The sequence below is a fragment of the Typopeltis vanoorti genome, chromosome 22, assembly GCF_054136105.1.
Source record: "Typopeltis vanoorti isolate ZY-2024b chromosome 22, IOZ_Tvanoo_1.0, whole genome shotgun sequence".
NCBI lineage: Eukaryota > Metazoa > Arthropoda > Arachnida > Uropygi > Thelyphonidae > Typopeltis > Typopeltis vanoorti.
In genome coordinates this window covers 38,858,591-38,885,658 of record NC_143570.1, presented here as the reverse complement: position 1 = coordinate 38,885,658, position 27,068 = coordinate 38,858,591, and the positions used below count along the sequence as shown (strand labels likewise).

At 35.3% G+C, this 27,068-nt stretch overlaps 2 protein-coding genes across 9 annotated transcripts in view; one reads left to right on the top strand and one right to left on the bottom strand.

Moving 5' to 3' along the window:
• Nucleotides 1–27,068, top strand: part of LOC150094337 (neuropeptide CCHamide-1 receptor-like) — a 262,883-nt gene that overhangs the window by 50,800 nt on the left and 185,015 nt on the right. For 4 of the 7 annotated variants that reach the window (XM_090412375.1, XM_090412374.1, XM_090412372.1 and 1 more), the window contains exon 3: nucleotides 22,608–22,692. The exons of the other annotated variants lie outside the window; for them this stretch is intronic. The gene's annotated coding sequence lies outside the window, so the exon portion shown is untranslated. The remainder of the gene's footprint in view (nucleotides 1–22,607; nucleotides 22,693–27,068) is intronic. 7 annotated transcript variants of the gene reach the window in all.
• Nucleotides 1–27,068, bottom strand: part of LOC150094339 (four and a half LIM domains protein 2-like) — a 235,278-nt gene that overhangs the window by 182,541 nt on the left and 25,669 nt on the right. For both annotated transcript variants that reach the window (XM_090412366.1, XM_090412367.1), the window contains exon 2: nucleotides 11,434–11,519. In XM_090412366.1, the coding sequence (XP_090268492.1) occupies nucleotides 11,434–11,519 (86 nt within the window). The remainder of the gene's footprint in view (nucleotides 1–11,433; nucleotides 11,520–27,068) is intronic.

Here is a 27,068-nt window from a genome sequence, read left to right as displayed (position 1 = left end):
ATATGATGAAATTGATTTTCTTTGAGAATGATTTGTAATTATGAAACAATAGTTTCATAATTACAAATTATGAAACAATAGTAAATTTACAATATTTCCTGTGTTAGTAGTCGTATTAAAATAAATTAAGAATAAAATAAACCCAATGTATATACATAATGTGAGGGATGGTTAAAAATTAACGAAGAGGCTGCTTTTGTTGTCGCTGTAAATTTAGTTTATTCGTTTATAGTCTTGTAATTTGTTTGTTACAAAGGTTTTGAATGTTTAAGACATTCACATTTGAACAATCAGTATTGAGATTATTACATACCGAAGCAGTAATTTTATTTCTGGCTTTTTATAAATCTGTTTCTCAAGAAGAAATAAACCTTTCAAAGAACGAAGAAATGAAACCTTTATTTTCGTATTATAAACTGTGAAATTAACTAGAAAGGGAACAGATTTATTAACTTAAAATCCAAAACACTTGCACATGCGAGCTTTAAATCTAAAAAAAGTGAATGGGCTCAAATACCAACTGCGTGAAAGATGACAGCGTATCGGTTTTAATGTTTTCAGTGCTGTCTGGCACAGGTAGTGTCTGTTTCAGCTGAGGGATGAGTGACTGACTGTTCAGTGTCACATGTTACAACTGTTACATCTTATTTTACAAAGCTAAATTTAGAAATCCGTGTTTTCGGTCTTTGCCACCTTACCCCGAATACAAATGTTATTTTTATCTCTCATACAAGCGAAAACAAATCTATAAAATGAAAGTATTGACAAACACACCCAAATAGGCGAAAAATATTTGCTTTCTTGTTGAAGAATTAAGTAGAAAGGACGGAGAGAGACTTTTCAAGATAATGAAAGAAAAAGAAACAAATTGTTCTTCATACTCCGGTTGTGTCCGATCCTTGTTTAACGCATTCAGTTTTATATAAAAATGACTTCAAACGTTTCATTTCGGATAATCTTATTTTTTTTTTACTTATTAACATAGTCTTATATACTTTCATCGTGTTTACTGCCAATAAATTCAGTATTATTGGAGCAATTATTTCACTCTGTTGGATTCAAAGTCTCCCAATAGAGAGATTTTCTGGTTACAGTAAATTGTAATCTATCTTAACCAGAAAACCTCTCTTCTGGTATTTTTACTTTTTATATAAATTAAATGAGTTTATAATCGTAATGAAATACTAGAGCCTCCGTGGCTCAGTCGGTATAGACGAAGCCCTTTGGTCGGAAAGACCTGGGTTCGATTCGCGTCAATGATGAGGAACCTTTATCTGGTTTCTTTTTACCTGGTCTCTTTCGACGAAAGAGACCAGGTAAAAGTCTCTACAGAGGTAGGGGAGTTTTCTCACCCAGAAACTCGGGTTTTTCGTCCCCCAGAACAGACAAACCTGACATACGACACACCGGGATCCTCGAGTTTGCGATTGCAAACATACGTATCTTGAAACCGTAACAAAGGTAGAAGAGGGCAGTATTAAGAAAGAAGAAGAAGAAAATACTAAATGCGTGCCACCAACAGGTTTGGATATCTTAACGTGCAGAAGCTTCATCAGAATTACTTGGTTAACATAGAATGAAGAAGATAGTTCGTACAATGATAAACTAAAAAAGCGATAACCGATACGCTGTCTTCCTTCTGTACTTTAGTGGAATATCTACTCTCATTGTTTCATTATTTGAAGATTTAAATATTAGGGTTGCTTATAGGACTGTTCAAAAACTACGCCCCCACTTGCGGTGGCGTACGAATGCTTTAGCATTCGAGCATCTCCCAAGGGCGCCAGTGCAAGAATGTTTTTCCACTTATCGAAATTGTTACGCTATAAAAGGCGCTTAGTTACCAATTTGCCAAGGGCGTTAAAAGGCTAGCTAGCTGCTGCTCACGGGATCACTTAATAATGGCAGTCCTTTCCAGAAATATCCAAGGTTCTCTAAAATTCACTGTTCCTGTGGAAAGTTAATATTGGTCAGAATGAAGTTATGAGATTAGGAAAGGAGAATATAGTAACACTGAGGCTTATGATAGAAACGAGGAGTATAGAGAAGAACATTGCTTTGACAATGCCATACGTTCAAGAAACCTTGCCGTTAAAAATTAGTGAAGGTATTCGGTACACAAAGCGGAGAACCTTGAGAGAAACAAAATTTACAACACGAAATTTAAATTGTCCTTCGGATTCCTCATATTGTTGTCCTCAGAGCTGTAAAACGATATAATGGATACATGAATCAGTTCCATAAATGGACGTTCGTGTGTAACTTGTGTTCTCTGATTTTTTGTGTTTCACTCAGATGTGACGAGATACTCATTGCGAAATATGTTTTTATATTAATGGGTTTATTTTTGACTTGTGCAATTGACGTGTTTAGCCAGTTAATTGAGGCTGAAATTTTCCATACTTCAATATTGTTAAAAAGTTTTTTATTTTAACACTCATCAGATACTGTATATTCTTTGCATTGTTGTAAATCAGTAATTTTCATGTTTAGCCAGTTAAATGCGACATAATTTTCCATATTTTATATTGTTAAATGGTTATTATTTTGCCATTGTAGATACCTTCTTTGCATTTTATATTAATTAGTAACGAAACTACGGAATGCAGGTAATGGGCCAAAAGACAGACACGTTTCGTTTAATATGCCGTTGATCTGCCGTGGGGGTCTAGTACAGCGTGTATTCTTTGAGGGAGAGACTTTGTCAGTGCTTGGAATTCACTAGGAGGAAATTTACACCATTCGTCCGACAGAAACTGGGTGATTCGCCTTTGGGCGGGAGACGTTGCCTAAGAGCTCGCTCCATAATCTCCCATAAATGTTCTATAGGCTTACGTCTGGTGATTGTGGCAGACGGGACACCTCACCATCATGTTCCGCAAAGCACTGGGTGACCACATTTGCTCGATGAATGGGAATATTATCCTGCTGAGACGTGGCTGGCTGCGTAGGAGAACAGTGTGTCAACATGGGATGAAGATGATCACTTATGATGGAAAGATAACGTGCGGCATTCACTTTGCCTTCCAATACAACAAGTGGACCCAAACCATGCCGTGAGATGGCGCTCCAAACCATTACAAAACTACCAAAACCTTTCAGTTGTAAATAAGCACTCTGGCTGGTAAGCTTCCGTCGGCTGAGCCACACATGTATTCGTCTGTTTGCAGCAAAAAATGTGAACGTGGATTCATCAGACCATATCACATTTCTCCACTGTCGTGTAGTCTACTGCCTGTGATTTCACCATTGGATGCGACGATGTGCATTGACAGGAGTGACTCTGTGTAGTTCCCGACGCAGAGTTTTTGTCGAAATGAGTTTCTCACGACCGGTGTTGAATTTTTCACACAACTGCTCGGCAGTAGTCCGCCTGCTTTTTATGGTACAGCGCACTAATGTTCGAATGACCCTCTCTTGCAGTAATCGCTTTCGTTCACTATTGCATTTCGCTGATGATGATGTCCCTTCAACTGGCATGCTGATATAAACTTAGAGAATGTTTCTCGACTAACATGTGCAGTTTCAGCTGTTCTGGTAACAGATTCTCCTAACTCCAACAATCATGTCCCTTATAAAGTCACTGAGGTTCCTCTGTGAATTCCATTCTGACATGCAATAAACGACGGCAGGCCTCCGAGTATATTTGTCGGGAGTATATTTGCATATCAACTACATTTGTGTTTGGTGCAACTATCGATAACGCGACCCGATAGCTCAGTGTTTCGATTTTTTGCCCATTACCTGAAAATATTAGGATTATATTCACTTTAGTTCATGACGGCAATAAACATGTGTTGCTTGTTAAGGATTTTGTCGTCAGCGTTTTGCTAAGTGATGAAAACAAGTCACAGTTCAGAATAAAATTACTGAAAGCTGGTTTGTCATATTAAGATTTGTTACATTGGGAAACATGCAACGTTCAAAACAACCCAATATTAAATTGTTTGTGGCATTTTACTCAACGTTATTTTCAGCTTCTTTTCATTTTTATAGAAACAATTCCAAACTATGTTTAATCAAGCGGCATAAATCACAGGTTTTGCGAGTGAAGATTACTTTCGATATATCGAAGTTAATCAAAATTAATGAAAAGCACTATTGTGTAAACTTTTAACACTTATATCCAAATTCATAATATTTTAAAGTTTAGACAAAAAGACTGTTTCTATTTTAAATTTAATTTTATTTCAAACTGCCGACGATTTGATTGTGCGTGTGTTAATCCTAACAAACACCATGTTGGGATTGGGGGAAAAAAATGACAATTGAGAAACAACTGTGCGCTGAAAAACAAGTACAAATATTAATATACGATGCTGTCGTGATGTATACGTGGTTGCATTTAGCGAATGTATAAGTTACCACTATAAGTTAATCGGCTTAGTATTCTACATTTTGGAAACGCAGAATTTTAAAATTCTGTGTTATCACGAATTGTACGTCACGCGCTTAAAAGAGCACAACTAATTTAACATTTCAGTTATCGCTTGAAAATTTAAGGCTATTCTTGGCAGCACTACTGCGACTAACACTTAGTCGTTTAGAAGCCATAACAAGCATACAGTGCTTGGAAAGAAGTAAACGGACACCATGGTGTGAGGAACAAACAGTCATGGCACCCACCTTACTAAGACGTAGGACCATTTGCTGCGATGACTGCAGCAATCCTACGGGTCATACTTTCCATAAGCGTGCGATAGCGATCGGTGGGAATTTTGCACCATTCTTCCTGTAAGCATGTAATGAGGTCCTGGACTGTTGTGAGACAAAAGTCCCTTAATCTCACCCGACGCTCCAGTTCATCTCACGGATGTTCATTAGGGTTGAGATCAGAGTTCTGTGGAGACCAGCCAGTTGACGCTCATGTTTACAAGCGACGCCGTTACAGCAGTAGCCTTATGACACGATGCATTGTCTTGCTGAAAGAGACAATGGTCAGTTTGTAGAAACACCACAAAGTAGGAAGCATTGCATGGTCCAGAATGTTCAGATACGTCTCGGAGTTCAATGCTTGTGGTCCGAGGTCCGAACCAGGAAAAGCAGGACCATACTATCACACCGCCACCTCCGCATTTCATAGTCGAGGTTACACAACTGTGGTAAGAGGCGTTCACCGGACATCCACACATCTGCCCTGTAGAGGATGTAGGGTGATTCGTCACCTCCATAGCACAGTTTTCCAAGTTTCCACTTTCCACTGTACACTCTTTGCGCAACTGACAAGACGCATGTTGGTTCAGGTAATGTGTGGCTTGCATATTGCGCTCCTGCCATGGAAACTCATGTTACGAGCCTCTGTTCAGAATGTTTTTGTGCAGAGTCAAGGTTCCAGTCGATGCCCGGAATTCCGCATTCAACGTATCGCCCGATGAATGGCGGTTTTTCCATATTATCCCTCATGACACCCTACGGTCACGTTTGGTGATCCACTGCGGTTAGCATTTGCAGTTGATTCACTGCGATTTCATCTCAGTATGGTATCTCGGTACATGGCACAATTCAACTTGCCCATGGGAGTGCCCGTTGACCACTTTACAAACTGTATAATTGTCAGTGTTTTATTATTTTTCGCTTCTTTACTGTATAGACGTACTCGCACAATATAGCATTGTGGGTGTCCTGATTTAGTGGAATATTAGCTTATATTGACCACATCTTCAATGTGCCTTTAATTTCGAGTCAGTTTTGCAGGATTATTTTTACACTGCATGAACAAATAAAACTATCAATTTTACGCGAAATTACAGAATATGGATATGGGCAAAACAACAGGGGTAAATTGTTACTGCATTATATTAAAAGTTATGTAAATAAGAGATGTGGTTATTCATACAGTTATATTATCAGAAATGCATAATATCTTTATATTTAGCTGTCAAGTGTATTAATATTATACATAAATCTTTAGTAAGGTAATTTACTTGTAAACAAAAAGTCGAATACACCAAACCTTAAGAGGGAGAGGATGGTCCATTACAAAAAGTTTCCGAACGATGGACTAGATACTCGGTTATGTGTGAAAGTGCCTATCTCCTAAGCAAAAGAGAAATGTTAGAAACCATATGAACATGTGAACTGAAAACTGTTTAATATTTTATTTTGTTCATTGTAGAAAAGGCATTTAAATAACTTCACAAAATGCAAGAAATGTCTTGGTGTAATAGTTCCAAAGGATAAGCAATGGCCAAAATTTTAAACAGAGAAAGTTTTTCGTTACGAAGTGTACAGTGATTGTGATGCTTCAGCAAATTTATTTAAAATAAGTTATTCAAATAGAGATAATGACATTTCACAGTATAATTAATGAAATATTTTCGAGTTTTCCAACTAAACGTTTCATTCTTCCACTCGAGTGTGTTCTAGCTGCTGCTTGACATTGACTACTTAAGAGTCAGCAATTGAATCCATCTCTGTAGCTTCCATACATCCTAGTAAGAAGCTCCTAGCTCTATAGCTCCCATACATCCTTGGGTGCTACATGGGATGTAGCACCCAAGAATCGAGTAATCGCCTTACAACAGGAAAGAATGCAATCAAAACAAACGCAAAAATATATTTAATATTTTAAATTCCATTAGATCGACGCCACAGACATGTAGTATAGTCTTTTAATGTAGTATAGATTTTGTCTTCAACATTTTTCACCCACTCGAGATGATGAAACCTAGCTTCGGGGAGGGGGAGGGCGGCGGTGAATATTGACATCTTGACATCTTTACTCTGCATGTCTGTAGCAGAATTAGTTCAGTATTCATTATGATATAACATCGTCTGTGAAGGAAATAGGCAACATTCTACTCTACTGTTCCGCCCATCACTACATCAATATACTTCAAATAATAGTTTCAGATATTTTTTTAATTATTTGGCTTAAGAGTTTCATATTTTCCCTATGGGAATTCTTCATTAGAACTGTTCAGCTCAAACCAACACAGCTAGGAATATTTTAATCTTAGAAAATTCATTTCGATTCATGTTTGCTCTTAAAATTAGTGCTTAATCAGGATTGTAGAAAGACGTGCATGCAATGAATTATTGTTGATTAGTCGGGAGATACCATCGCAACTCAAAAAATGGTACGGAATGGTAAACGTGATTGTTGTGGTGAGTCCTCGCATTGGCTTAATTCAGTCAAAGCTGCTGGTTCACAATAAATGATATTCGCATCACTATCAGATTTGATTGCCAGTCATCACAAAGCCATTTTGAAGATTGTTTGTTACACCTGTGTTAAATTAATTCCAAAGAGATGCATCACGAAGAGTGGATCAGTTTTATGTCACATACATGAATACGTTCCACTCCATTTTTTAATTTATTATTTTGATATTTGATCCGCACGTGATGGGTTGCGAAACCTATAGTATATCCTGTGTGCCGTGTATAGTCAAAAAGGTAACAAAGGAGAATTGAAATTACATAATAAACTGTAAACGACCTAATGCCCAATCTGGTACATCCAATGTTTGTTTTTCCCATGTTTGTTCAACCAAAACTTTAGTTGAACCTGACTAAGCTTGAAATTAAACAAGGGGGGGGGGGGGAATTTGAATAATATTAGTATCTAATTATCGGCCTCTCTCGCATTCAAAGCGCCAGTACGTGCCGTTGCAGGTTCTTACGCATATATTCGTTTACTAACAAGCGAGAGCGGTGAGCGCTCCGATTCTGATCTGCGCACCGCTTTGAATAATAGGCTATATCTTCGGGAAATTTTCGAATTTCTTGATACAAAGTCAGGAACAGATTTTTGAAAGTACATACTTTCAGAAAATAAATTTTTAAAAACGATTTTTTTGATCCTCTAAATAGTACTGCCTCCTTAAAACTATCAAAAACTTACAAATGAGCAAAAATAAAATGCCATAGAGGAAAAATCTGACGTGATAGAGAAAAATGGGTTTGATATTTGAAATCAGCGCACCCAAATTAGTAAAAAACAAGTCTCATATAAAAATCAGCAAAAATTGTGTTGGACAGTGTTATCGACCATACACGGCACTCAGGGTAGCCCCTTCAAATGTTTAATGTGTATATATATATATATATATATATATACATATATATACACACACACACACACTAGTGGGGCTCCCCCCCTGACGCCTTTTTTAATATTATTTTCTGAAAGTATGTACTTTTAAAAATCTGTTTCTAACTTTTTATCAAGAAATTCGAAAATTTCCCGAAGATATAGCCTATTATTCAAAGCGGTGCGCAGATCAGAATCGGAGCGCTCACCGCTCTCGCTTGTTAGTAAACGAATAAATGCGTAAGAACCTGCAACGGCACATACTGGCGCTTTGAATGCGAGAGAGGCCGATAATTAGATACATAACTACTTAACAATATTCATTAAAAATTACAAGAATATTTATAAAAAAATAACAATTTTACTTACACATGAGTTTCAGGGAATAAATTTTTGTTTGTAGCAATTTCTGCTGTGTGTTCTGTTTTGGCAATCCCTTTGAATACTCCAACAGTAGTTGGCCGTCATGTGAGAACCCCATCTTCTTTGGTACCGATCTTCCATAGTTTTTAAGTCTTGATGAAATCTTTCGCCTTGTTCATCGCTTACACCACCTAAATTTTCGGGAAATCTATCAAGATGACTGTATAGGAAATGAAGGTTTATGCTCATGTTGCAACCTAGGCGCTGGAAAATTTCAAGCATTGTTTCCACTAGATCTTTGTAATTGCACGCTTTTTTGTTTCCAAGAAAATTATTCGCAACCATCGTAAATGAAGTCCAGTCTAATTTGCGGTCCATCAAATACACCGGCTTTAATTTTTTCATAACTAATCGTGGAAATTTTTCACATATGTATTGGAAACAGTCACCTTGTAAATCTAAAGCTTTAAATTTACTGCTTCATAAGACCTAGTTTGATGTGTAGAGGCGGAAAAATGATTTTCTGTCTGTCGATTAAAGGTTGATTTATAGCATTCTGTTCTCCAACATTTAAGGATATTCTAAGAGGCCAATGTTTCTGACTCCAGTGTTGGTTTCTAGCTCGACTATCCCATAGTCGAGCTAGAAACACGGAAACTTTGTATATCCTCTTTGAAAGCCAAGTAAAAAGTTCACCATTTTAAGATCCACACAGATGATCCAGTTATGGCCTGTATATTTTAATAACTTCAGAACCTTTTAAATGTCCTCATATGTTTCCTTTAAGTGGACTGAATAGCCAATAGGAATTGAGCCATATACGTTCCCATTGTGTAGTAAGACACACTTGAGACTTCTGTTTGAACTGTCGATAAATAAACGCCACTCATTTGGATGATATTGTACAACACTCATTTCAGTTAGTAAACCTGACACATTGTTACAGTAAACAAACCCACACTCGTGTTTAAAATATTGTACAAGATTACTTTCCCTGCTATGATAAAAAGTTATCTTCGTATCTTGCTCCAATAAGTTTTTTCATTTAATCTTGAAGCTAACAATTCCGATGATTCCTTTGATAGGCCCAAATCTCTTACTAAGTCATTCAATTCCGCTTGAGTAAAACGTTGCGGTCCAGAACTAGAAATTAAATTTTCATTGTCTAAATCAACATCCGGGTCTTGCTCCTCAAGAACATCTGGCATATCCCGATCATGCTCGTTCTCAAGTAAAGGAAGTCCTTTATAAATTGGCACGGCTATTTCATTGGAATGAGCAACTGGCCGAATTGCTGAGTCGAGATTTGGATACACAAATTTTTTCTTATTCTTCTTATTATAACCAGAAGTCTGAACTAAAAAAAAATAGCAATCATCTACGTGATTTTTCGGTTCACGCCAAATCATTGGAATGCCAAAAGCTAATTTTTGGCGTTTTCCCTTGCTCCACTGTCGTAAATTTTCTACACATGACTTACACACTTTATTTGGAACCCATAACTTGTCCTGCTCTGCAATATTTATGTCAAAGTATGCAAAGTACACTTTCTTAACGAAATCAGTGATATTTGTCCTTTGACTGGGAACAGTAAAGCTGCCACAAATGTAGCAGAAGGAATCTACGCTATTGATACAATTTCGAGTAGTAGACATTCTTCACTGCCGACTAACATGCAATTAACAAGACAAAAAAAAAACCAGAGACTTTATTGAAACGTTATAAGCGCTCATCATACTTTCACCATCGATTAACGATTGACTGATTTCGATCGTTCTTTGTCCGCTATGACGCATATAGCATTCATTTGTATTAGGCAGTTGTCATCGCCTACTTTTCATCACCTAAATGTATTAAGTCGGCTATCGGCCTCTCTCGCATTCAAAGCGCCAGTACATGCCGTTGCATGTTCTTACGCATTTATTCGTTTACTAACAAGCGAGAGCAGTGAGCGCTCCGATTCTGATCTGCGCACCGATTTGAATAATAGGTTATATCTAAGGGAATTTTTCGAATTTCTTGATAAAAAGTTAGAAACAGATTTTTAAAAGTACATACTTTCAGAAAATAATATTAAAAAATCGATTTTTTTGATCCTCTAAATAGTACTGCCTCCTTAAAACTATCAAAAACTTACAAATTAGCAAAACGAAAATGCCATAGAGGAAAAACCTGACGTGGTAGAGAAAAATGGGTTTGATATTTGAAATCAGCGCACCGAAGTTAGTAAAAAACAAGTATCAGATCATAATCAGCAGAAAAAAAATTTTTTTTTGTTGGCCAGTGTAATCGATCTAATTTCCATGATTATCAAGATTACATTGTGATCATAGCAGTGCAAGTGTTTCGACAAGAAGAATAATGACCGTGCCTTTGGATTTTTAGGACTTTTCTTATTTCTTGGCGATTATGTTGCTTTGCCAGCCGAAGTTAAGCCAGTCTTGTATTCTAGAAGAAATCTTCGAGTTTCCTGTTGAAGCTCCCATCTAACGCTAAACAAAAATCAGACAGAAAAGGTAGCCAGTTAACAAGCAAAATAACATATGTAAATAGTGTAAATTATTTGCGATACCGCAGCATGATTTAGGTTTTTTTTTTTACTTTTCCGTTATAGACTATTGAACCCAATACGCTATGAGAAGATGCGATGTGGAGCTATTTAAAATTGAGATCCCCTGGCGCCATCTATTGCTTGCGTGAATAAAGACGTAGTGATAGTAGCTGAAAATTTTAATAATGGAAAGGGATTTTCTGAACTATGTGATAATTCTTTTGTTATTTCCAATGTATTTAATGAAAATGGAGAGAGAGAGTAGAGGTATCATAATCAAAAATCAACCGAAAAAATGCTGAAATTTAAAGTTTTCATCAGGACTCTAATTCAAATTCACTTATGAGTACTTCACACAGCTATTTGAGAAAAATTCGAGTATTTATGTGCAATAAGCATATGGTTATGCATAAAGTCATCATATCATTTGAATGCTCTCGGACCAAAAGTATGAAAAATACTTGTAAAAAATAAAACTCCATACCTCCATATATGTGGGCTGAATCCAGGACATTTTTCTTTACAGTTGTTACATGGCTGTCCACCTTCCCCTTCGTGCACTAACACCCCCTGAAAAACAACAAAAAATAAAATGTATAATTAAAGGTGGTATATCAGAAATGCAGGATAACTATCGTCCAAAACTGTATTATTATTATTATTATTATTATTACATGACACCTCTAGGGAGTCCCAAGACTCATCGAGGGAGGGCACCTACTCCACAAGTCTCCGTCTCCACCACTGACACATCAACTACACTAACGCCATCTACCGCCCGCCACCACTAATATTTTCACAGACAATGACAAACATCCATGCCCACGGCAGGATTCGAACTCGCAGCATTTTGGCTGGAGAGCGGATACACTAACCATTCGGCCAACCAAGCCAAACTGATGAGATCAATCCCACCAACAAAAGTTTGTAGACTTATATTACGTAAGTATCGTGAATGTGCTAAGGATGTTCTCATTTTTATTGCTTTTCATATTTTTACGTAACTCTAAAAACCCACCAGGCCTTCAATAAGCGGAAATATAAAATTTATCGTAAATAAAATCACCAAAATGCAACTTCCTTAGCCTGTCAGTTGAAGGGTGGACACTAAAATCACTCGGACAAACTAGGTCAGCTCTTGATAAACTGACGTTCAAAACACAGTACATTATATATATAATTTTTTAACCTTAGAAAAGGAAATTTATGGAATGATTTCGTCCCAACTGTAAAATGGAACTCCTTATTCATTATCTTTATGCTTGAGTAGATCCAGCCAGTTGTATTATAGACTGGTTATTTACATTACATTCTTATGGAATAATTTATAAATTTCTGTTCCCTTTCTTCTCCCATTAAGCTCAACAAATTGGCAGTATACCAACCGAGCCTCGTAACTTTCCATTTCACAACATACGTAGTGAACCTCCAGCCTTCCCTTCTTTTGGCGACAATTAGCAGTCTGAGTCACCAAAGCTGAGAACCATAAATGGACACAATAGACTTGTATCACGGTGTCATGACTTTCTTCTTCCTGCAGGTGAAACTGCTTTAATTAAGCCCACAACCACTGTGCTTTTCAACTTGCTTTACCAATACGAAGTCACTGATTTGTGATTTTTTCCTTAGACAGGGATGTAATGATAACTTATCGTGAATCTTCTATGGAAACATCTCAAATTTTGTGTAGTTATAGGCTAAGACTACGTTAAATAGTACTTCAATTGCAAATGGAAATGGAGGAATATTTGCTCCCGGAAGCTCGGAATTTTTATCCCGCAACAAAGATTCGCAAAACCATCCAGAACCCAGCAATTTTCTGGGCCTACTTCGCCGAGTGATTAGCATAATCCACTATCCAACCGACAGGCAGCCGGTTAAAATTCCGACATGCATATAGATATCTGTGATTTAAAGACAACAATCTTTAGGTGGAAGATAAATTTAATCGTGAGAGACCCCCATCTTCTTTATTGGAGGCCTGAAGTGACTTGAAATTTTACCTAGCGATGACAAATAAAATAGTATAAAAAGTTGATAGTAATATTTCTCCAAGACGTGACTGACAGAGCGCTTGGAGCAAACTGAAATCAGACGAGCCACAGGAAAGTGTTCGTTGCTCCTTCGACTGGGAAGTTGAGTTGAGTATTTTCTGAACTACACAAACAACTAAAGCTGTGAAGTCAGTGCATTACGTGTACTTTTTAATGCGACCACACCCACGAAAAGTAATAAACCTACACACATTCAAACCATAAGTGAGCTAAGAAGTTTTTCCTATTTTGTATTTCATTTTTCCACAGTCCGAAAACTCTGCTCTAGACACTTAACATGGAACTTTCAAGCCACTTCAGGCCTCCAATAAAGAAGATGGAGGTCTCACACGATTAAATTTATCTCCCACCTAAAGATCGTCTTTAAATCACAGATATCTATATGCATGTCGGAATTTTAACCGGCTGCCTGTTGGTTTGATAGTGGATTATGCTAATCACTCGGCGAAGTAGGCCCAGCAAATTGCTGGGTTCTGGATGGTTTTGTCAATTTTTGTTGTGGGATGAAAATTCCAAGCTTCCGGGAACAAATATCCAGCCATCTCCATTTTCAATGCAAAAAATTGGATTTTTTTTAAGTAGTAAGGTGAATTAGAAAAAATCAAACATACAGCAGAAAACCAAGTAATAAATTAAAATATTATTAATGGCTAAGGTTTATATTGCTAGTTGGCGAAATTGCCTTCAATGCAATGAGAAAGGTTATACGTGAACTGCGCGCGGGCTTTAGAAGAGGGTAAAAGACAAGAATGTTTGTCGTAAAAGGTTATTCTTGTCTAACCTCTTACATCAAATATTCTTTTCTTTAACCCCCCCCCCTTTTTGTGTGTGTGCGCGCGCGCACACACTCTTCCCCTCCTCTAACCTCCTGAATTTGTTTACAGTTAACTTATAATTAACTATCAACTACTACTCAATTTCGGCTGATTAATTTTTTTCTCTTTTAATAATGATTTACTAAAGTGTTGGCTTGCTACTTAAAGATAACTGCTGTTAACTGAATACATTTAGTACATCACTATTCCAAACGGAGTATTATGTACCAAAATTATGCAGCAAAAATTTGTCTTGTTAACTGTCCCTTTTAATGGTGTTGTGCTTATTTTATGCCGGTACTTGTAGCTGATGAAATAATGTAATTTTGTTGTTTCCAAGGAAAATATCCCTTGCTATCCTTGCTTTAATAATGTCTTAATTTAGTGCTCGCATTACCTCTTTGAGATGACAGCCATCACTAAACCTGAAATGTGGGTACAAAATGTTTGTCGCCCCATGTGAGACTACGCTACCATTTATTTGGAAACTTATAGTAGCTTAAAGACATTCCACGTGTGTTTTTATAGCAGGGCTTCGGGATAATTTAACCTTCGTCCAACCACGGTACTAACGTGCTACAAATTTACAAACATTGTCTTAAATTCCCCTTAACTGTCCAGTGTTTAACTTTTTTAAAAAAAATAAAACATTTTAATAAAACGTTTTCACTTCTGGTGAAAATAAAAATTCGTAGCTAACTCTACTGGGAGGCACTCTTATTTTACTGAGTTTCTCCAGTTGAGCCCCGCGCGCGATACTGCTTTATTCTAATCCAAGCCGTACAAGATTTTTGTAGCCGTGTGGCAGCAGTTTCAAATTATGCCACCAACATATCACATTTTTGGCATTTTTTCAGATATTTGTAATTAGGTATCGGCAACCAAAATATTGAAAGTTCTATGTTATAATCCAACGAGAGCAGTATATTTATCTCAATTCACCTTTCTGCTGACGTTCCCATACGTATTCTTCAGCAAAATAGGAATTTAGCAACAGTAATGTCACCTAAACCTTGAATAACACGAGGAACTGTTTATACATAATGAAAACCTAAATCGTCCCTAAATTTCAATCTTTTTTTTTCTTGAAGAGGGAAAGAGTTTAGTTTTTGATCGAGAATGTGATGGTACTGAAAGAGAAACTGCGACGAACTATGAAGAAAACGTATCGATGACCATTGAAGCTTAGCTGCATTATCAGACTGCCCTTCGCATATAGCAAGTTAAACCCGTTAGCAACCGCCAAGTTCTCAGAAACATATCAAATAACCCTCGTCTGACAATCTAACACAACAAATGTTAGGCAAGCGCAACCACAAAAAAAAAAAGAAAAAAAATTTTTTTTTAACATTTGTACCGTTTCTTTATCATTTTTTTTCTTAATTATTTTTTCTTAATTACATTATTCTATTAAACGTGCTAATATCTTGTGTAATAGAGCATTGCTGCTTGAGTTTACTCGCCCATTAAGTTGATATTTCTGAACTTGTTTTAATCAGATAACTTAACTGACATCCTCCAAAACAGGAGTATATTAGAAGCCTCCTCGCTCCTCATTATTCTGTGTTACTCATTCCACAATTGAGAATGAACACATCGTATGGACAGTTGCAAGGAATCTGCGAGTAGTTGAAAGGAATAATGGTAGATGGCAGCACTTGCTTACTCGTATACAGATGATAAACATTTGAACACGTGGAAGAAGTTTATTTTCCACTTTTCTAATTTTGACATGCTGTCTCAAGCAGTGTTGGAGGTGACGGAGGGAAAAACTTAGACACAAAATGAAAGGCATTCTTGACGCGTGTAATCCTTGTACATTAGCTGACCTTATACAGTTTCCAGTAATGTAAAACATGCATGCGACTACGAGGGATTACAGACTCTGGTTAACCGGAGAAAGAGGGGTGATATGATAGAGGTACCGTATATGAACTTTTGAATGGGTGTTATAGGATATCGTCTGATGAATGTTTTCGTTATATGGAAAGTGGGGAGAGAACACAGGAATACCCATGGAAGTTAAGTTTGTTTACAGTCAATAAAGGGGTAAGAGCTAGATTTTTCTCTCACAGAGCAATAAGTGAGTGAAATAGTTGGCCTTTAGGGGTAGTGAGTGCATTCGGTATGAACGAATTTAAGAGAAGGTATGAGAGTTGGTTTCGGTGATTTATAGCCTCAATCGATGAGTCCTTGACTCCCTGGAGGTCTCATATAATAATAATAAATCTTAGGGTCCAGAAAGAGAAATAAAAAGAAATCACCGGTTGACTTTGAAGACCACTTTCTACAGCCCATTGTGGTCGCCCCTCGCTCTTCTTTGTTCCCATCCACTCCTCGTTGTTTAATTACTAAATTTAGAATACTAAAATGAATTCATTTAAGATTAGTGTATTGGTAAATAATCCTTTTTATTTTCCCTATTACACATATTTGCGTAAATTGATTAGTATGAAGAGTAAACTGACAAGTTGATTTTAGTGCAGTGATCCTTATAATTATACTTCTAGAATTTATAGTGCAGAATCATTTTCGAAATCAAATATAATTAGCGGCATTTTTTGTTGTTACTCTTATGGTATTAAGCGAATTTCAGAGGGAGAATCTGCATTGTCAGCGACTAAAACAATGTTGGCCAAGTAGCTACTTCAAAATCGCAGCATTTCTGCTTCTTCAATATTTAGCTGACTTCTTTACTTATGAAATTTTGATGAAACAGATAAGAATCTAGGAATAAATTGTTAAAATCGATTAAACTCTGAGAATTGTAGCAGCGTCTGAAGGCGTATTACTTTATTCTTTCTCTTTTACAAATTAATCCTCCAGTTTGATCTAAATGAAATTGTCAGGAGACTTTAAACAACTGGATTCCAAAATTAATTGAAAATGGTTGAAATGAAACCTGCGAAGTAGTCTACAGATAAAGAATATATTACTCCCTTTTGCAGTTTCCAGTAATGCAAAACATGCATGCGACTACGAGCTATTTTACAGTTAGATTTCTATCCATGTTACATTTCTCTAGTGGTTTGTTATTAAGAAAGTTCGCATCGGAGAAGTGAATATTTCATATCAGATGATATCGTACCTATAGAATTCTTGAATGAGAAGTACAGCGAAGTTTCCGAATCAATTGCTGTTTACTTAATTTTACACGAAAGAGAATTAATAGAATTGGGGTTTAGGGATTTTGTTTTTGTAACATTTTCCTCCAAATAACCACGCAATATGAGCCGATAGAATGAGAGTATAACATTCTTAGCCACAAGGGTACTAATACTATACTGCTATAAGCGCAGTATTTTAGATGTTTTCCCTCCGATTCACAGTTCGAAGAACAGGTGAACCATATATTAATTTTCTTCCACACTTCATTCAAAAATCCGATATTATTTAAGTCTATTATAACCGATGCAATATAAAATTAAAATATATTTTTCTCATCTGGGGAAAATTAATTGTTGATGAGGAAGACAAACTAGCGGAGAAAGTAGCACTTACCAGAAAAAAAAAAAAAAAAAAAAAAAACTTTCTTCATTGCCTTATCTGCATCGTCGCAATCCTAAACAGCTTAAAACGTACTGCATTTTCTTATCACTAGGAAATATTGTCCTTAAGCCAATTATAATACTTAATTTTCAGACCTCTGTGATGTTATAGGACTTTTAAAAAAATACACTTTTACGGATTTCAGGTTCATCCTCGATTACAGAATGGTTAACCAATCAGATTCGATTACGTGTTAAGAGCAGCACTACATCTTTCCTGAAATTTTCGAAAAGATAACCCGCATTCCTTTTTATGATATATTAAACATTATCACATTTCTGTATCACATTTAACTTTGGAAGTTCGTTTTACAAAATGCTTAATATTTTATTAGATTGGTTTTGGCCATACGAAACAAGTCTAATAGGAGCTCTCTTTACCTGACAGATTTTATCCAACTTCGTTAATGGAATCATTACAAAACTAAGGCAAGTGATGAGAAGTTAGACCACCTTTGCCACGAGTTGCCCCAGTCCTGAAAATACTTCAGGCGCAAACTTTGTTTGCTTACACTTGGGTAAAGGATTAAACCAAATATTTGGTTTAATCCTTTACCCTGGACAAAGCGAATTATGTCTACAGTATAAACGGATCTAGTTATGGTTTGAAGAGTAGTTCATGAACGATCATTTATTGTTATCCCAACAGAAATTATCCCAAAAATTTTTGAATAATATGGCTGTCATGGTTAAGCTACTCTGCTTAACCATGACAGCCAGATTTCTGATGCATTCAAGATAGTTTTGACAGTATACACGTTAGAGATGCACTAAAAGATAGAACTCTTTTAGTGCATCTCTAACGTGTATCCTGTCAAAACTATCTTGAATAACCAGAATCCTATAAAGTACCTTATTTGTTGATAAAATATTTTTATTTTGCTGTTCATAAGTTTGCGTCTTTATATATTTTCTTATAATTCACATGAAGAAATTACTTATAACAAGGACGAAACTAGTGATATTGATATTTCAGAAAAAAAATACAATGTTTTGTGTTTGGTGTCATAACTTGAAACATACAAATTTATTTCTTCATAGCTGTATGCCGGCAACGTTTGTATTCTAATATGTGCTGGCCAAAAGAATGCAGACCGCATACATACTATAGACTGTCACAAAGTACCAAAACAGCTTATTCTTATAGCTAGAATTTTAAAAAAAATTAAAATAAAATGAATGGAAGAAATACAAAAGAGTGTTAACTGAATTTGAGTTATATTTTAGGGATTTATAATCGAAAAAAAAATTTTTTTTTTAAATATTCAAAATTCACGCCATCTGGCTACCAGTTGTTTAACATTTTGAGCCGTGTGTTTTCAATAATCAATTGTATGTGGTAAATTATCATTGGCCTGCGTGTACTGAATCAGCAAACCTGGCAGTAAAATATTGCTTGAAGATTTTCACCAGAGAAAAGCAGATTCTTACTAGCGAAATTCCTCCTGACAAGGTCATCGCATAACTATATTGGTAACTAGCTGGCTTGGTTGCCCTCTAATTTACAGTCCTTTTGCATTGGGGTGATGACCTACTTGCTTCCTTCCAGGTTTAATTATTCAGTTTTCCAGTTTTTAACCTAAAACATGGTATTTTAGTGGCACAAATATTGATATTAAATATCACTCAAACATTGAAGAATGCAAAATAAACATTACTGGAAATTCAAATTAATATTTAATCCTTTCATTAACGCTAACCACTCTGAATGTTTCGTACCTCTACATGTTTAAAGTATGTAAATTATAAAGCATTTATGAATGAATTCTTTATTGTGGTTTAAAACATTCGTAGGTTAAAATATAACTCAATGATCTTTTTTTGTGTGTGTGTGTGTGTGTGTGTGTGTGTGTGTGTGTGTGAGTGATAGATCTCTTATGACGAATATGAAACCTTAAATCGTTTGTATAAGTTTATTCTTTGATTTGTGCATACGTTAGCATGGAAAATTTGATACCTACAATGTCTTACTGCAGTGTTTCTCAAAGTGTGGTACGCGTACCCCCTGGGGGACGCGAAAGGTCGTTGGGGGTACGTGGCAATTTTCGACTATGCATAATTAAAGGAGTCATTATATTTTTAAACAAATAGTGCAATTAGAGATAACTGGGATAAAACGGCACTAACTAATGAATCACATCCCCTCTCCAACAGAAACTGCTATATAGACCAAGCAAAACCATAATTTGCCGGTGGAACATATGATTTTGCTTGATACCATCCCCGTCGTTAACGTGTTAAAATTAAGAAATATATAGTGAATGTGTTTCAGATATTATGGAATTCGGTTGAAGGGAATTAGCATTTCAACTCAACTGTTGAAATGCTAATTTGTCTTTGGTTCGCGCGATCTTTTGCTCTACGTATCTCAAGTCTTGTGAATTACTGGTAATTTTGGCTAGAAATAATGCGAAAGAAGGTGACGCTATTTGGGTAGATGACTTTGACGATGCACACAAAGAAACTGTTCTAGCTGTCAAAAGTAGTGATAGCGAGTAGGAGCTTCTTGGTAAGTCACACCATTTTCAGTTTTTTTCTGAAAACTTTAGTTTCCGAAAATTCCCGCACGTATCTCGCAACACGATTTTTTAGCTTTAATTTTGGGAAAAAAAAAAGTAGCGTTATATTCAAGTAAATACAGTATTTCTTTTAGCTTTCAAATTCTTAAGATGCATCATTGGTTAAAGATTGGATTTATAAAATCCCCCAAAAAGAGCAATATAGCAAATACAATTAACTGTAAGCAACAAGAAAACGTTGATATTGCATCTGGATCAAATGAAATTAATAAGAGTGTGTCGTCTGACATATCTAGAAAACCAAAATTTAAAAATAAATCATATTTTTTGTTTACATGAACATATAAATTCAAATAAAATAGATATTTAATTTTAATTAACATTTTAAATTAATTTATTAATTTTAAATAATTAATGTTTTAATTAATTTAGTTCCTAATTAATGAAATAATTAGGGGATACTTGGTAATAATGAAAATTTAAGAAGGGGTACGCGGATATCTGAAGTTTGAGAAACACTGCCTTAGCGGTATCAGTACACTTCTCACATAATCATATTTAAGAAAAATATGAGAATTTATTTGTACTTTTCCATTAAGTTTATGAGCAAGTTTTTAACTTTATTGATGGTAGAGGAGCATTTCTCCCATCTTTAAAACTTAGGAAGCTATACATGTATATTTCGTTTCCAAATTATTTATATTTTGACATTTTTCGGCATTTAATGACAGATGCATGTAACGTAATGTTTTTATGTAAGCATAATTTCCACTGTTAGTATCTGAGAGGTAATATACACGATACTATTTCCAAGATGTTCTCCTCTCGAGCTAGACTTATGCCTCAAATACTTACGAAATGGGAAATTAAAAAAAAAAATAACAGCGAAATATGTGTCCCTGCCAAGAGATGGTATAATCATCCTCAGTCATTTTATATAAATGTGCTTCTCTTTAACATCAAAATAACGAAAGAAAAAAAATTAATAACACAGGAAAAATGTTACTAGCGCTACCGCTGGCCTCAGAGGGGAGAACATCTTCAACAAGAAAGAGTGAATTTCAGAGCTAGTTAGATTCTTAGCCCAGTCTAAAAGATTACCTTGAATGAGCCACGCGTTGGACCGAAATGAGTTTGAATACCGTCCAAAATGTGAACATTTATAACATTTTTCAGATGAAGATAAAGTTTTCACAAAAACCAAAAAAAAAAACCGGGAGCGAGAATAGTGGCATTAATAACTACGTCTCCTTCCAATGCTACAATATTTCGTTCACTGTCAGTGCTACGTGACAGTGAACGAAACCTTGTCAGGTGATTTATGAGTCGTTAGAGTTAGAAAACACAAACATATTTTGAGTTCCTTCTGACCATACGAGAAACCCGTCTTTTGATGACTTCACTAAAATAAAAGCACCTCTCAAGGGAATTTATTTTATGGAAGGAATAAGCTTCAAGTGCTGAAAATATAAACCCAAAACTTTTGTCGCTACTAGTATTCCTCAACCTCAGTATAATTATTATTATCCAATCGTCTTAGACGTTTGCCTAAAACCATTGCATATTTTATACTAATCTTTGCATTCTTTGGGGAAATGGTACATTTATTCTTACAAGTAGAATGTAATATATCGCTAAACTCATTATGCAGTCCAGTCCCACTCCTGTCACAGAATTTACCTGCGATGGTTCTTTTTCACACATTTCATTGAAAATATATGAACACAATCACAAAGTTGTTAGTAAAATATATAAATACTTGAGTTTGTGAAGATATCCAAAGAATTACGCAGCAGAATAGTTTCATCCAAAAGATCTAGTGTATCCTTATTATATACAAGCCTGTTTCAAAGCTTTATCACCCTGTACGTAGAGTTCCTATCCCATATATTGCTGCTATGTCTGAACCCGTTTCAAATAGCCTAAAATATGAGTTTGTGCCCACTTTCTTTCCTGTCAATAAATTCTATTATGTCTCCTTCCAAGGATAAATAGTCGATTCTTTTCGTCTATGGTTTCTTGTGATTGTCTTCTCTCATAATTTGGACAAACAGGCCGTTTCATTGTACAGAGACTGTGGGAACATGAAACCTATATCTACTGTCCTATACCACTCTAGCACTCAGCTGATATTTCTTTTGAAATATGTTGTTCTTATTCTCCGCTTTTTGAATTGTCACTGAAGATGCTCAGTAAGTATCATCTCGAAATATTTAGTTACATATCTGAACTAATCTTTCAACTTTTTTTTTGTTTCTGCAGGATTTTTTTCTATGTCGAAAATGCCTATAAAAACTCGTTCACCTTTCGCTTCATCTTATGTAATCAATAGCTACCCATTAGTAAGCATGTTTTCCATTATACGTTATCTGTAGAAAATTAATTTTTAGTTGCAACTATAAGCAACGCATTTGTAAAAAAATCAGTTATTTAACTATTGTGACTACTTAAAGTTTGCAGAATCACACGAATAAATTGATGTGCTTTAGTGAGACGTTTAAAATTATTAGAAACAGACTGTTGCTCTTATATGCGAGATGTTTTTAATTTTTAATACACAGATTCAAGTTGGATATAAGGGAATTTTTTTAGCCAAACATAATTTGCGCCACAATCATTGTATAGGCAAGAAATGTTATAATCTAACTTGCTACTTACTATCATTTTTTTATTTTACACGAAATTATCTTTTGACTCATTTTGGCACATATTTCTCTTGCAGTATATGTGACGTATGTTAAACAGTAAAACCATATCACCATAGTCCCTCCTATCTCAAGACAGGATTTCCGACTGGATGTGGCGTAGTAAGTTACTTCTACTAACGAAATAATTCCATATTATTATTACTGTAGTAAATTTCCCCAACATAACGGGGTAAATTAACTACTGTAAACTTAGTAAAATCAGACTTTGTAATTAATAGTTTATTAATAAACTATTAATTACAAAGTCTGATTTTTGAAATACGGAATATCGCTCTAAGATATGCACCTCAAATGCATATCTTAGAGCGATGGGGAGTTTTTTGATTTCTTCAAACACAGGCATTTGATTAAGACCGAGTTCTTGCACCTCATTAAATCCTTAGCAGTCACCTTGACCTTTTCTATAATGAAAATAGTTGACACTTTTAGGCGCAACTTATTTTTTTTGGAAAGAAGTACAAGATAAACCGTATAAGACGTAACGAGTGTGGAAAGCGTGATAACATCGTAGCATTTTGTGTATGCAAGATTTAGAACATGCAGGTGAGGAATGGAGAGGGGGGGGGGGATATTGAAGTACGGTTGCTAACATTAATTAAAGCAGAATTTAGAAAAAGGTAAAAAATCTTCCAACTAAATCCTGATTTAGTGTAAACGTTTTCTTGTTAGAATATGCTGAGTACGTTCGACAACATTTGCTTTTTGTATTTCACAAAAAATTTATTTTTTTATATGTAATCTCCACGCAGTTCCATCATTGGCCTTGGTAGCAAAATGCGTGCTAATTCAAGCAAACTATTGTTAGTCCAGATTCGTACCTAAATTAGAACACCTGTAATCATCTTGATGACATCAAAAAAAAAAAAAAAACTGCACACCGAAATTTCTACCTGCTTCTACCGTAATGCTTCGTATGTTCTCTACGCACTTAACTCAGACAGCAACTACCTGAATACCGTAGAAATTACACATCAACTACGAGGCCGTCTGTTGCGCACGCTCGCCAAGGCAAGATGGTCCGCACATGTGCATCCTTATCCACTTTTTGAGGTTTCTGGTGCATATCTTCTTATCTTTAAACTACAGGAAGGACTGAAATAGATACAATGGCTCTCCTTTCACTTGCTACAAGTTTCTTTCGGTGTGTGCCAACGGTAAATATATTTCTGTTGAAAGGAAAACACAATGCTCTTTAAGTAAACAGAAGGGGGGAAGGGGGGGGTTTGTATAGACCAAGGACAGCGAATTCATGGCGAACATCCAAATTAGGATCAATTTAAATAAATAGCAATTATTTCACTGTCCATTGAAATATATATTGCATTATTTCCTATTATAAATTTTTAATGAAACTAGATTTAACACAGGTTACTTTTCGCTATTCGGATATCCAATTAACACAAAAATAATTTTAACAATACAATCGAAATAGACATATCTATTTCGATACATTAAGTATAAAAAAGAACCAATTAAACGAATTTTGCAAAAACATAGAACATTGCAGACGATTAAAAAGAACTCGGTTACCAAGGCAACTCCTTTAATCGATACGATGTCCACTTAGTTTGCAGTCATAACTTGAGATGGTTGTTAGTGTACTACTGTACTTTAATATATTTAAAATTGAAGTTAATGTATTAATTTTTTCATAGACGTTTCACAAATTAATCCAAATTCATCTTAGTTTACCTTGAATTGGGACGTTAAATAAATGATCACATATGAGTAGATTTTTGAATAGATATGTCAGAAATGTCATTTTTGACATGGTGAGAGACCACCGCTCGATTTATAAGAAATAAAAATAGCTTAGAAAACCATTAACCAACCGCGGTACTAAATGTTCTATTGGTTTACGACCGTTCGTGGATTGTAACATATACAAATATGCGCGCGAGCGCACAGTAGAAGTTCGTTGAAAGCACATTCACACCTGTAAACAACTGAATATCACAAAAGATAAAATTTCACTAGGATAAACACAGTAAGTAAGAATATTTCATAATAGTGGTTTATCTATATTGAATCTTCCGCTTTGTATAACTAGGCTCGATTAATATTTCAGTCTGTCTCTCGCTAGCTGCTATTGAAGGTGTGACATGTGCACGAAATGTAGAATGCGTAATATAGAAATTATACTCGTGTATTAAACATACATCATCTGCATATTCAACCAAATTTAAATATTCTTTTTTTATTCCATTTAATTTATGTTTCATAAATTCTAAGAACATTTCCTTTTTTAATCCCCTTATTTCTTATTCTTGAAAATTTCACATAAATATTGAACATAATTTTATTCCGGATTTTACTTCAAATTGCTTTTTATAATTTCCACTCATCTTTCGAATTCTAGAAGACAGTTTTGGTCTGTTAATTCCGCGATGCCCTTTTCTCTACTATACAAATGTCCTTAAAAATAAGATTAAATTCCATTTGTCTACTTTTCCCTCATTATCACATTATCAATTATCACATTAACGTTGCTTTGTACAATCAATGGATCTTTTTTCCTATTCCTGAAGTTGTCCAAAATTTGTTTCTTCTCATTATTATTATTATCCTATTTAGTGGCATATACCTCTGTTTGATAGAAAATGCGTATTTATTCTAACTCTTGAAGAGTTCTTTTATGTGAATTCCATCCACACATTTATAAATCTATTACTATAATACGTTTTCCATATTTGTTTAATCGATTTTTTGTTGTTTTCCTGAGTACCTTACCGAAAGTCCTGTAGAATTATTACATAGTATAGTATTGGTGCTTTAAAACTTGGAATTATTTACCAAGTGTTAGGATTAATACTATTAATCGAATAAATTAATACTATTTATCGAATAAATCGAACGAATTTTAACGTATACCTCCACATAGAACATCAGATTAATATTCGTCTATCTAGGGTGGTGGTGTTACTCAAGTAAATAGAGAAAACGAATCTAATTGGGGTCTTAAAGCAGCTTGTGCGATACTGCATAACAGATACAAGGAACCAAATATTCAGTTGTACATTGCTACGAATTTACAGAATTGAAGGAACTCGCTACAATAATGATGGAATAAAAAAATATAGCAAAGGATAGTTCAGCCTTTTGATATACCCTTATGAGGTGCAATTCATAAGGGTATATCAAAAGGGTGAGCTATCCATTGCATTTTAATGGCCGGTATTACACAAACGTGTTTAGAAATTAAAATGCAGGTAGCAAATGAGTGGTTCAATCGTTTGTAATCAAATTAGCCAGGAAATATGGTAATGCAATTATTCTCATCATATGCATGGAGGATTAACTCTGAGAATAAGACATTGTTCCCCCCCCCCTCACGTTGCAATGGTTTTAACAAACTGACAGTTCCTTCCTTCAGTGAAACAGATAACATTCTGCCTACGAAATTAGAAGCTTCTGAAAACCCAATATGTTAGTGCCAGAAAGCCGTCTAACGGAAAGGTAAGCGGCTAAATTTGTAATCTTCTCAGCGAGCAAGTACTTTTAAAATGTCTATACTTAGATAAGAAAATATTAATAGGTCGCTAAGATAGAGTGGCTTCCGAAGTGACATATTAGTCGGTTGCGTAACCTTCCTTAGTTATCTTTACATTCTCCAGGTTTACTTTCATGCGTGGAATTTTCATATAAACACTGGATGCCCTCGCTTTCGCTTGTGTGTGTGTATGCGCGCGCGCACCTGTCTCGGTCGTCAGTCTTGTTGACAACTATATGTCGTTCTGGCGCTAGTTCAGGCCAACATACTGCAGAGTTTAGCGTAGTATGTCTAACGAGAAAAGGAAACGAAATCTCTGTTGCTACATCACAGCTAATATGTCAGCACGGAGTTTTTTTTATTTTTTTTTATTAAATGACATTTTACGTACACATGGGAACTTGGTCTAAATGTGAAAAATCGAGCAATACCGCAGTATTAATGTCCAGTAAAGTAAAACCAAAACAGAGGCCGTGTTTGTTATGTGCACATTTAAGAGATCTTAACGCAAATTCCATGTTTTCTGATCGTCATGTCCAAAACGTAAAAATTTAAGAAATGAGAATGAAATTTCAATAATTACGTACAAGAACACATAAGCTATATATTTTGAAAAGAAACTGAGTGTTCTAATGACTAGTATTAAGTAGGACAATATATTTTTAGAACCAAATCATAGACAGAATATATATATATTTGTTAACTGCACATGCCCATCTGTCTGGTTTGCTTGCGAACCAGACATGTATAGACAAAACACTTCCGCCTCTTTATATGACTAGCTGAACTCGTGTTCAGTATTATTCCTTATGAAGTTTCTTTGTCTCCTAGGCAGATTTCTAACACAGATAAGCAACCAAAAACGTATCAGCGTTACTAAACTCCGAAGACTCCTAATTATACGAATTAGGTTATACAAAAATAGGGGAAAGTAAGCGATTAGCATTAGATGATTTAGAACTGTATAATATATTCCAATTTTATT